General features: G+C 44.5%; 1 protein-coding gene across 5 annotated transcripts in view; it reads left to right on the forward strand.

Annotated features, from left to right (window-relative positions):
- rnf24 (ring finger protein 24) overlaps positions 1 to 13415 on the forward strand; it is a 137952-nt gene that overhangs the window by 71493 nt on the left and 53044 nt on the right. For all 5 annotated transcript variants that reach the window (XM_052032455.1, XM_052032437.1, XM_052032464.1 and 2 more), the window contains one exon: positions 251 to 400. In XM_052032455.1, the coding sequence (XP_051888415.1) occupies positions 258 to 400 (143 nt within the window). In that variant the 5' untranslated portion in view covers positions 251 to 257. The remainder of the gene's footprint in view (positions 1 to 250; positions 401 to 13415) is intronic.

Raw genomic sequence — 13415 nt, forward strand, 5'->3', positions numbered from 1 at the left:
GAGGAAGGCGGGGTGATAACTATTTAATTTTCTCTCTGTATCACACATTGAAACAGTGGGACAAATTTACTGTTGGCTATGTTAGTGCTGGCAAATATTAACCAATTACTTAATCTCTCTCTCTCTCTCTCTCTCTCTCTCTCTCTCTCTCTCTCTCTCTCTCTCTCTCTCTCTCTCTCTCTCTCTCTCTCTCTCTCACTCTTTCTCCCCCCCCCCCCCCCCCTCTCTCTCTCTCCTCCCCCTTCTGCAGGCCATCCATGAGCACTGATTTTCGGCTGTACAGCTTCAGGATGCCAAACATCGGGTTCCAGAACCTTCCCCTCAATATTTACATTGTTGTTTTCGGGACAGCAATCTTCGTCTTCATCCTCAGCTTACTGTTCTGCTGTTACTTAATCAGGTAAGAGGTGGCTTCATTGTTGGGGGATGCTTGACAATGTGTATTAACCCACCACAAGGCACTTCTCAGGAGCTTTAGCACATAATACTTGACGCCAACACACAAGGAGTCCTGATGAAGGGTCTCGACCTGAAGAATCAATTGGCCATTTCCCTCTATGGAATCTGCCTGACCCACTGAGTTCCTCCAGCTTTTTGTGTGTTGCTCCAGATTCCAGCATCTGCAATCTCTTGTGTCTCCATATTTGAAAGCCAAGCCTAGCAGTGAGTTATTCGGACTTTGAGACAAAGAGGTGGGTTTTATGGAGTGTGGACAGGGAACTTCGAAGCCAAGGGTTGAGACCATGGCAGAAAGAGTGATCATTGTAGGAGTTATGAAAGTACGGGATGCACAAAAGGTGAGGACTGACGCAATGCAGAGCTCTTGGGTGTGGTAGAGCTGGAGCAGGTTACAGAGGTGTGGAGAGGCAAAGACATGAACTGACTGGAGCACAAAGTTTAGAACTGTAAGTTCAAGATAAAGTTCAATGGGGAGTCTGCGACCATTGGAGAGGGTGGAGGTAGTGAGTGGAGAGAGGAGGCAGCTGAGCTGAACGGGGGCCCTGGGGAAGTGGGCTGCAAGGTTTTGGAGAGGGTGGAGGATGGGAGCAAGTAGTGCGGGTAATAGACATTTGGTAAATCAGCCAATAGCACGTAACAGGGAAGTGACCTGTCAGGTTTATTTTACATAAAATGTATCTTCCCTTTACTGGGGCTCTTGTTATCTCAGCATCAAGGTAAAGAAAATATTCTATGAATGATAACATCTTATTTGAATTAATTTGCATGCATAAATATTTTGCAAAACCAAAGTGGCTTTATCTAACTCTACACTAAGAATCTGATCTTTGAGCATTGGGGAGTGGGAGTGCTCAATGGGATGATTCACCCTTGCGAATTCGACCAGTAATTTAATGAAGCACATGGGGGAAAATCAGGTGAGTAAGAATTGTGCAGATAGGCTGAATCCTCATCTGTTAACTTTAATTAGATTCTTCAGAGTCTGACCTTGATCTCATGTGAGATTTTAGGGCTTGACTGCTGTGACTCAAGTGACATTAGCCAAAGTCACATTTGACTAGCCCAGCTGCACTGGAAAGGTTTTGGGCCAATCACTGTTTCACAACACTCTCATATGGTGTGACACTGTAGTCCCAGCGGAACAGCAGATTCCCACCCTCATTTCCCCCAAAAAATGTATTAGTGAACAACTCAAAATAAGTTTCTTAATGCTGGCCTGTAATTACCAGGCTTACTTTTCCAAGGGTATCCATAGAGGGAATGGGACCAGATTTCAACTCATGCCTCTAAATAGTTCAAGTGGTACCACTATCCCACACCTGTCATTTGTTGGCAATAAGGACCCTGAAGTTGAATGAAGATTTGCCCCTTTTCTAACTCCTGTCTTGCCACTACTCATATCAGCCAATATCACATGGTGCGGGGAAATGATCCAAAAACTTTACTGCTCTGTATGGTTTGTCACTGAAGTGGTTACGAGTTCAGTTTCTGTAAAACCTTTCACTGTCCCTATGATTGATTCTACATTAATTAGACCACATCACTTTAGGAGGGTTCAGTTACAAGTGGCCATGGTGAAAATATCCAGAAGTTGTAATAACAGTAAGTGTTCTCAAGCTTTTGTATCTTCCGCCCGAGGGGAGGGGGGGAAGAAGAGAGAATATCCAGAGTGGGTGGGGTCTTTGATTATGTTGGCTGCTTTACCAAGGCAGCAGGAAGTATAGACAGAGTCTATGGAGGGGAAGCTGGTTTCTGTGATGGACAGGCTGTGTCCACAACTCTCTGCAGTTTCTTGTGGTCTTGGACAGAGCAGTTGCCCAATATTTAAATATTCAACTGCCCAATTGATTGCAACTTCTGGATATTTTCACCACCAGTCTTGGGCATAGCAGTTGCCATACCAAGCTGTGATGCATCTGGATAGGATGCTTTCTGTGGTAGGGATGTAACAAAGAGAGTGGATAAAATTGTAGTGTTTTTGGATTTCCAGAAGGCATTTAATAAAGTACCAGATAAAAGGTTAGTGCATAAGATAAGAGTGCCAGGAGTTGCAGGTAATATATTGGCAGGGATAGGGATTGACTTACTGAAGGAAAACAGAGAGTTGGGACAAATGGATCCTTTTCCAATTGGCATTCAGTAGCTATGGGTGTTACAGAGATCGGTGGTGGGGCCTCAACTATTTGCAATCAATAATGAATGACTTGGATAAAGGGATTGAGTGCACGGTAGGCAGATCTGCTGATGATACAAATATAGGTGGGTTAGCAAGCTGTGAGGAGGATATCAAGAGCCTGTAAAGAGATACAGATAGGTTAATTGAGTGGGGAAGAAGTTGGCAGATGGAGTAGCAGCCTCTTTCTCTACCCTTCCCTCACCTATCCAGTTCCACCTGCCTAAACTTTGCACCGACCCCCATCTGTCTCCACCTATCACCTACCAGGCTTTGTCTCACTTCTATATGCTGGCTATCTTCCCTCTACACTCTCCGTCATGATGCAGGGTCACAAACCGAAATGTCGACCATCCCTTCGCCTGCACAGATGCTGTTTGACCCGCCTTGAGCAGCTCTGTTTTGATTATAACTTTGGCAGAAGTTTTTTCAGTTCTTACAGTGGATGGAACACACTAATCCCAGCAGAAGGGGAATAAAATTGTGGACTAGTGAGCTTTGTGTTAAAATACAATCTCGCAAAGATTATTACTGAATAAAAGTTTATGTTGGATTCTGTTTCAACAAATAACAAGAGCCAGAGGAAGAAATGGCTGCAGTCAGAGGACAGAGCTAAGCAATAAACAATGTAGGCAGCTTCATCTCAGACTGTCCATCCCTGCCCTCTAACAATACAAGCTGTACGTGATCATTAGTAACAATGCGCCTTTCATCTGTTCGCCTGAGAAGCTACAAGTAGCCTGTGTTGAAGTTCCAGCAAAAGATTGTTGCCCTTTAACTCTTTGGAACTATCTGAACCCCCTCCTGAACCTGCACTCATAGTTACCACCAAAAAAACAAATAAAATGTTTACCATCTTGCCACAGTAATATAAATGAAGGACAGTGACCTATCACTTGCCTATAAGTGTCCAAAGGAAGCTACCCCAAATGTTGGTTCTGGATCATGCTAGATATAGAGTTCTAAAAGATTCTGTACATATATTAAAGGGAAAAGGGTAACTAGGGAGAAAGTATGTCCCCTAAGGATCAGTGTGGTAGCCTATGTGTGGAGCCATGGTAGATGGCCCATGTCTTAAATGAATACTTCTCGTCTGTATTTACCATGGAGAAAGACATGGAAGCTAGGGAGTTCAGGGAAGAGAACAGTGATAACTTGGAGCATATCAACATTCTGAAAAAGGAGGAGTTGGCAGTCTTAAAGTGCATAAAGGTGGATAAATCGTCGTCGTGGTGGCTATCCCTCGAGGTTGAGCATGATGGTCTTCGTTCCGTTGATCAGAAGTAGCCCACAGAGTGAAGACGCCCGTGCGTGTGCTTATTTAACGTGTACTTGATGTTGCACTGCAAAAGGCACACGATACTTCACAAATCAACCAACTGATTCCAATGGCATGGAAACCACGACGATTGGAGCTGATGGATTTGTTGCAGCCTTCATCCGCCTTCACAGCCGTTGAGTTTGAAATAACTTCATCCGCCTGTTACACCGTTGAGGTCTTGGTTGGTTTGTTCTTTGTCAGGGACCTCACCATCGACCTTACCGCCATGGGTGACCCTACCAGGAGCATAGCTCCAGACGGCATCACTCTCGGGATCTCAGGACCACACAAGCTTCTCCACCACGACAAGGTGACAATCCAAGGAGAAGGTGGATAAATGCCCAGGGCCTGACCAGCTGTATCCTAGGATGTTGTCGGAAGCAAGGGAAGAAATTGCTGGAGCCCTAGCAGAGATTTTTGTACCTTCCTTAGCCACAGGTGAGGTATGGGATACTGGAAGATAGCTAATGTCTGTGCCTATTTAAGAAGGGTTGCAAGGACAAGCTAGGGAACTACAGGCCAGTAAGCTTAACATCAGTGGTGGGAAAGTTACTGGAAGGGATTCTGAGAGACAGGACTTATTTGCATTTGGAAAGGCAAGGATTGATTAGGGATAGTCAGCATGGGAAATCATGTCTCATGAATTTGAGCAAAGAGGTGACCAAAAGGATTGCCAAGGGTAGGGCGGTAGACATTGTCAATGTGGGCTTTAGCAAGGCCTTTGACAAGGTCCGGCATGGTAGTCTCTGACCAGAACAAATGGGATTCACGCTGAGCTAGCCAACTGGATACAAAGTTGGCTTGGTAGCAGAAAGCAGAGGATAGTGGTAGAGGGTTGTTTTCAGATTGGAGGCTTATGATCAGTGGTGTGCCGTAGGAATTGGTGCTGGGTCTCCTGTTGTTTGACATATAAATAATTTAGATGAGAATGTAGGTGATGTGATCAGCAAGTTTGTAGATGACACCAAAATTGGTGGTGTAGTAGACAGTGAAGAAACTTTTCTAAGATTACAACGGGATATTGATCTACTGGGAAGTGGACAAAGGAATGGCAGATGGAATTTAACTCAGACAAGTCTGAAGTGATGCATTTTGTGAAGTTAAACCAGGACAGGGCAAACACAATGAATGGCAGGGCCTGTGGTGCATTACTGAACAGAGAGTCCTCAGGGTACAAGTACATTGTTCCCCAAAGGTAGCAACACAGGTAGACAGGATGGTAAGGAAGACATGTGGCATGCTTGCCTTCATCAGCTGTGGCATGGAGTCCAAGACTTGGGACGTCATGTTACATTTGTACAAAGCATTGGTTAGACCACACTGTGTACAGATCTGGTCACCACACCACAGGAAGGATGTGATTAAGCTAGAGAGGGTTCAGAAATAATTCACAAGGATGTTGCCTGGACTGAGGGCTTGAGTTATGAGAATTGGATAGGCCGGAACTGCTTTCCCTGGAGCAAAGGAGGCTGAGGGGAAGTTTATAAAATCAGGAGGGGCCTAGATAGGGTAGATGGTCACAGTCTTTTTCCCAGGGTTGGGGAATGGTGACGGGGGAAAGAATTAAAGGGGATCTGAGGGGCAAGTTTTTCACACAGAGGAAGTAGTAGAGACGGGTACAATTACAATTACTAAAAAGCATTTGGACAGCCACAAGGATAGGAACGGTTTAGAGGGATATGGGCCAAATGCAGGCAAATGGGATTGGTTTAGATGGACATCTTGGTTGGCACAGAGAAGTTTGATTGAAGGGCCGGTTTCTGTGCTGTATAACTCTATGAATCTTTGAATCTAAAAAACTAGCCATACCAGATATTATGATGGGTATAGAGCACTAGTTATACCTGATGTTGGTGCATATATAATATGAGACCAGGATAAGCACAGAACATTATCCACAGCCAAATATTCATGAATGGAATCCTGATGAGTGTGGGACACACTGGCTATAACAGACTAGTGTGAGTATAGTATGAGCCACGACAGGCATGTAACACTAGCTATACCAGACATTGGTGTAAATATGGTAACAAATCGTGACACTGGCCATGCCCTAATACTCGTGTAAATGCAGTGCAGGGTCATGATGAGTAAGACAGCCTTGGCTCAGCTGTAACACTCTTGACTCAGTGTCAGAAGTTTATGGCTTCAAGCCCCTTTCCAGATGTTTCAACACACTGTAGGCTGTGCACTGAGGAGGAAGTGCTGCACTGTCAGACATGCTTTCTTACAATAAGATATCTGGCCAAAGTCTGTACAAAAGAAATCTATGGTACTAGAGCAGGGAAGTACACTTCAGTGTCCTCATAGATTTTCTTAATTTTTTTAATTAATTCACCTAGATGACCTAATTATTTATTTCATTGTTGCTTTTGGCTTCAATTTATATAGATGTTGGCAGTTGTATTTCCCAAATCTTGAATGCACTAAATAGGTACTAAATTGACTACAGAAATTCTTTGGGATTTCATTCAATCATTAAATGCCCATCCTGAACAGTGAATGTAAGAGAAATCTCTCTTATGATATGTTGCCTCAGTAATGCCGTGGTTATATTATTGCTCCACCAATGTTGTCAATAATCTGAAGGACAGGAGATCAAGCCCCTTCCAGGCCAATTTAAGATAAAGAATGGCTTCAGAAAGTTGCTGTCAATTAAAGTGGCCATGAAGTCGAAAGTTTAAAAGGTAAAAGGTGGTCATCAATAAATCCGATAGGAAATTTAGGACAACTTCTTTTCCCAGAGCAGGGAGAATGTGGAGCTCACATAGATGAGGCACTGGTACAAATTGCATTGATGCATTCAGTGGAGAGCTGCATAAATAGAGTCATAGAGCAATACAGCACAGATACAGGCCCTTCAGCCCAACCAGTCCATGCCGACCACGGTGCCCACCAGGCTAGTCCCAATTTCCTACATTTAGCCCATATCCCTCTAAGCCCCGCCCCTCCATGTACCTATCCAAGTACTTCTTAAATGATACTATTGTACCTGCCTCAACCACTTCCTCTGGCAGCTCATTTCATATACTCGCCACCCTCTGTGTGGAAAAAGTTGCCCCTCAGGCCTTAAATACATTGGGGAAAGAGGGCAGAAGGAAATAGCTTGGAAGGAGGTCTGTGTGCAGCAAAAACAGCAGCACAGACACGCTGACTGTCGCAGTACTGCTGTAAAATTCTCTGTGATCCCGTAAATATTCACTTGCCTTCAGTTGCTCTGATTTGTCAGCTTTTACTCTCAGGCTTTGGTATAAATGACCATCTCAGATTGCGCAACTAATTTTATGGATCTTTTCGAGTCACTGTTTGAAAAACACTTCACAGTTTGTCTTTGCCAATCAAATTCACACACCCCACACCCACACGTCACCCCAGCCAGCGTGGCCTTGACTGCTTCTCTTGTTGCTCACTGAGTAAAGTCAGCAGGTGAGGTGTTTTATTGAGGTTTGTGTAACATTCCTTCCTGTGCCCAGCCAAGGTTAAACAATAATAATAATAATAATAATAATAAGATATCTTTATTAGTCACATGTACATCGAAACACACAGTGAAATGCACCTTTGCGTAGAGTGTTCTGGGGGCAGCCCGCAAGTGTCGCCACGCTTCTGGCGCCAACACAGCATGCCCACGACTTCCTAACCCGTACATCTTTAGAATGTGGGAGGAAACCGGAGCACCCGGAGGAAACCCATGCAGTCACAGGGAGAATGTACAAACTCCTCATAGATAACAGCGGGAATTGAACCTAGGGTGCTGGCGCTGTAATAGCGTTACGCTAACCACTACACTACCGTGCCTGCCCCATGCTGCTGTGGTTAAAACCTTATAATTACTAGCCCAGTGTGGGGCTGGTCATCCAGTGTAAGTGGAATGGGGAACAGGATTGTGTGGTGGACCAGCAATCCTTGAACGGCTATCAGAGCTGCTTCCTTACAGCTTCAGTGACCCAACATCCCGTGCTGTCTGTGTGAAGCTTGCTCATCCTCCAGTTTTCTCCCACTTCCCAAAGACGAACAGGTTGTAAGGTTCAATTGACCCCAGTGCAAGTGGATGGTAGAATCTTGGGAAGAGTTGACAGAAATGTGGGGAAAATAGGTTACAGTGAATATTAAAGGGGAATGGGACTGCTGTGTGAGCGAGCCTACACTTGATAGGCTGAAGAGCCTTCTTCTATGTCGTAAGGAAATATGGAATGTATGGAAAGGACCTATTTATTCCAACTCTCTGCTTTCTCTGTGTCAGCCAGTTTTTAATCCATGAAGGAAGAAACCCAACTTCGGTTACATATGGTAAATGCATCATGTAGTCACGTTTCCAGTATTGGCTAATGGAAGCAGCTTTCCTAAGTAGGATACAATTCACACACTCTCTTACCACACACCTGACGATGAATGTCTGCCCCACTGCTTTCAGTCAAGTGTTAAACTAAAATCACATTACACTTCCAGTGTTTCAGGTGGAGATAAAGAGTCACACAGGACAAGATTCTTACATTCATAGAGTTGTGGATAAGATAAGATAAGATATCTTTATTAGTCACATGTACATCAAAGCACACAGTGAAATACATCTTTTGCATAGAGTGTTCTGGGGGCAGCCCACAAGTGTCACCACGCTTCCGACGCCAACACAGCATGCTCACAACTTCCCAACCCATACGCCTTTGGAATGTGGAAGGAAACCGGAGCACCTGGAGGAAACCCACGCAGACACGGGGAGAACGTACAAACTCCTTACAGACAGCGGCCGGAATTGAACCCAGGTCGCTGGTGCTGTAAAGTGTTACGCTAACCACTGCACTACTATGCCTGTACCGAAGAGACATGGGCCCTTCAGCCCATTGTGTACATGCCAACCTTTTTGCCATCTAAACTAATGTCTTTTGCCCGCATTAGGTCGATATCCTTCTGTGCGTTGCCTATCAAGTGCCTGTCTAAGTGTCTCTTAAGCACAATGATTGTTTCTGACTCCACCACCTTCTCTGGCAGCGCAATCCAGCTATCAACCACTCTGTGTAAAAAAGAACTTTCCCCTCAGATTCCCTCCCTCTCCCCTTAAATCTTTGCCCTTTTGTTGTTGATACCCCAACCATGGGAAAAAAAAGATTCTGACTATCCACCCTTTCTATGCCTCTTATAATGTTACATACCTATATCAGGTCATCCCTCAGCCTCCTTCGCTCCAGGGAAAACAAGTCCAGCCTATCCAATCTCTCCCCATCACTAAAGTCCTTCCATCCAGCCAACAACCAGGTGAATCTCCTGGACACTCGCTCCAGCACAATCTGTCTTTTTTGTAATATACCCACCATAACTGCACACAGTAAGGTTGCAAAACCTCCCAATTTTTATATTCTTTGCCCAGGTATATAAGGCAAGCATGCCATATGCTCTCTTTACCACCCTATCTATGTGTGTGGTCACTTTCAGGGAAGTATGGACTTGAAACCTCCTGCCATTTACTATATATGTCCTACTCCTAATTGACTTACCAAAATGCATCATCTCACACTTGTTGGGATTAAGTTCCATCTGCCAACACTTTGCCTGACTTTCCATCTGATCTATATTCTGCTGTAGCCTTAGACAACTTTCTTCACTACCTACACACCAAATTTTTGTGTCAGCTGCAAACTTACTAATCATACCTCTTATATTCATATCCAAGTCATTGGTATATATCACAAACAATAGACATCCCAGCACCAATCACTGTGGAACACCACTGGTCACATACTTCCAATCTGAGAAACATACTTCCACCACTACCCTCTGTCTCCTAACACTAAGCCAATCTTGGATCCAATTAGCTCCTGATATTCTTGTAGAATATATTGAGATTTTCTTCATTCTTCCTTGCCAAGGATATTTTGTAGCCCCTTTCTGCCCTCCTAATTTCTTTCTTAAGTTCTCTCCTACATCCTCTACATTCCTCAAGAGACTTGCTCTATTCCACTTGCCTATAGCAATACCTGATCAAACCTTCAATATCCTTTGTCATCCAAGGTTCCCTAATCTTGCCATCTTTGCCTTTCACTCTTACTGGAAGATAATGGCCCTGAACTCTTAGTAACTCTGTTTTCAAAGACTCCCACTTGTCTGCTGTTGTTTAACCCACAAACATCTGCTCCCAATCTGTTTTTACGAGGTCCTCTCTTATACTATTAGAATTAGCCTTTCCCTAACTTAGGACCTTAAATTGAGGATCAAATTCATCCCTTTCTATAACTACCTTGAAACTTACTGCATCATGGTCACCATTCCCAAAGTGTTCCCCCTCTGACACTTCCACCAGCTGCCAGGTCTTGGTCCCGATTGTTTTGGAAAGTATTGCTGTACATTAATTGGCTGTTGCATTTGCCCAAAAAACTAAAGTGATTTTGCTTAAAAGAGGTAGTGAAATGTTTTGGAACATGCTGAAAATGCAGAAAGAAATCATCTGAAAGCAATAACTTTTCTTTCTTTCTGGAGAGACAAAAGAAACTAGCTAGAATCTGTCTGGGAAATTATCTATCAAAAATGGGTAGATTTTTGGTCTATTCTTAAAAACCTTCATCTGTTTACAGTAATGAAGCACTGTGATTATTAAAGCTATGAGAGGCATAGATAGGGTGGACAGCCAGAATCTTTTTCCCAGCACAGATGTGTGGAATAATAGAGGGTATAGATTTAAGGTGAGAGAGGGAAAGTTTAAAGGGGATGTGCGGGGCAAGTTATTTACACAGAGTGTGGTAAGTGCCTGGAACTCGCTGCCAGGGATGGTAGGGGAACCAGATACAATAGTGGTGTTCAAGAGGTGTTTAGATAGGCACGTGAATATACAGGGGATGGAGGGATATGGATCACGTGCAGGCAAAAGAGATTAGTTTAATTTGGCATCATGCTCGGCACAGACATAGTGGGCTGAAGGGCCTGTTCCTGTGCTGTACTGTGTCTTTGTATGCCTGAAATGATTATATGTGCTGCAATTCTAACAAGGTACTTAGAGTAAAAGGAAGGTACCTTGTGTTTCAAGTGCTTTTTCATAACCTCAGGATGTCCTGCATTAAATTACATACTTTGAAGTGTTGGAATAAAAGCAAATAGTGCACAGCAAGATCCCAAAGAACTGTTCCCGCAGTGTTGTTGGCTGAGGAGGCAGAACTCCCTCTCTCCTAACAGAGACACAAAGACATCCACCTCAGCATCTTCAATAACTTCTCCGACAGTGCGGTCCTTCAAAGGATAGAAGACTTGGACTTGGGATTTGGTTGTGGGTGCGGGGGTGGCAATTGATGATCTAGGGCAGTCTTAAAGTCATACAATAACAGTGATGATTCTAGTGCACAGCAAACAGCTTTGGGTTTAGTTTCCACGTGGGGAATCATGGAGATTTTCTGGAATTACGACAAACTGTTTTTGAGGATCCCTTCACCAAGGACAGTAATCCAATACTTGCTTGAGGAATAAAATACAGGTCCTCCCCAGGTTACACTCAACGGAGTGACCCGAACAGTTCGCAAGCCGGAGATGTGGCCCCGAAACAAGTTCCCATGTGGCGGAAGATGCCTGCAGCCCCACAGCAGCCAGCAGATCCATCCCCCCGGTCTCCCAAATCCTCGTACGTATGTACGGGCTGTACATAAGTTCAAAAGCTGGGGAAGACCTGTACTGGAAGTACTTCCAGATTCAGCATCAAACAAAGAAACAATAAACCCTTCTAACCCACACATTTGACAGAGCACACCACCAGTGCTGGTTCCCAGGAACATGGCTTTATCTACACAGAAACTAGAATTTAGTACCTGAGTATTTCCCCGAGGAGAGAGAATTGATCACTTTGATGTCGATCTTACCTTTGACACTGGGAAGCTTTTGTGCTAATTGGGTTGTGTGAGTCAGCTTTGTGAGCAATACAGTTGTCGTCAGTGCCTCTGTCTTTGTTTCACTCACTGACGGCTGCCTCAGTAAGGAAGAACTAACCGGGCATTAGCCCATTCTTAAATACTGCTGGGAACTTCTGTTGGATAGTGCGGGCTGAGTATCTGGTGAAGGGAAAGGATCACTCTCAGTTGTAATCTTTGTAAAATGGGATAGCCATTCATTGTGCAGACAGAAGGGATTAGGTGTCATTTGCTTAATTAATTTGGCACAACATTGTGTGCCAAAGGGCCTGTTCTTGTGCTGTACCGTGCTATGCTCTGTGTTCTCTGTTCACTGAATGAAGCGATGGGCCTTGAACAGAGCTGCTGACAGTTGCTTTTCTATAGAAGACCTTAAAGGCTAATTAACAGTTTGGCAAACCTCGACCTGAACACTCTTCCCATTTTCATTCCACAGGGGATTTGTGGCAGGATGGGTGCAGCAGTAAGCAGAATGATAGACACCCACACCTAGCAGTCGGACTGGATGCAGGTCCAGAATTCAAACCCTCTGTCTCTAGAATTGATCTGGAGCAGATCCCACACCCAGTACCTTCTGCCTCGGAGTCTGGATGGGGACTGCAGAGCCCAGGAGTGGCTCTGTTTTGTACTTGTGGGCAAACAAGCTTGTTTTCTCTGTGTCAATGGCTGTGCTGCTGTTTGCTTGTGGGGTGAGAATCACTGTCTGGGGAAAGCCACCAAATCCAATCCTGTGACTGCAGTGAATGTTTGTGTTCAGGGTTAATGGAAAATCTCCTCTTCCACTGCATTTCTCCTGTGCAGGTGAACAAAGTAAGGACCACCATGTGGATATCCACCAAGTGCTCAGTACATTGAAGGGGCTTGCGGTTTTGGGTCACCCAGGTTTCTACGCCGGCTTTGTCCAATTAATTCTTCTTGAGGCAACATATTCGCACCCACCGCCTACACCACAAGGAAATTAAAGATCGGAGATACTCTGACCTGAAAATCCTCTTGAGCAGCACAATGCTACTCGAAGGAACTTAATCTAAACCCCCATTGTTAAATGCAGTGAGTCCTTTGTTCTTTGGTCTTTTAATTTCAAATCTCACTTGAAAATTAATGGGCGTGCGCAGTGATGTCTATGGTCAGCACACACTTTGATATCTCATGCACAACATTCAGTGGTCCAATCATAGCCCTGTCAATGGCACCGGGCCATTCACTCTGAAGCAGGGTTGAGCCTTGGCTTAGCCCTAAAGGGAACCAGTAGTAAAGGGTCTCCTTCTGGCAGTTCAGTCCTCCCTTAGCACTTTTGTTTCTTTGTTTGGTGCTGAATCTGGAAACACTTCCGGTACAGGTCCTCCCCAGCTTGTGAACGTCCGACCTATGTACAGCCTGTAAATACGAATGAGTGTTTGGAGGGATAGATTTGCCAGCTGCTGCCAGGCAGCAGGCATCTTCTGCCATGTGGGAAGTTGGTTTGGGGCCACATTTCCGATTTGCGAACTGTTTGGGTTACCCTGTCGTAACCTGGGGAGGACCTGTATTTTATTCCTCTAGCAAGTATTGGATTACTGCCCTTAGCGATGGGATCCTC

Source organism: Pristis pectinata, chromosome 2 (assembly GCF_009764475.1).
Source record: "Pristis pectinata isolate sPriPec2 chromosome 2, sPriPec2.1.pri, whole genome shotgun sequence".
Taxonomy (NCBI): domain Eukaryota; kingdom Metazoa; phylum Chordata; class Chondrichthyes; order Rhinopristiformes; family Pristidae; genus Pristis; species Pristis pectinata.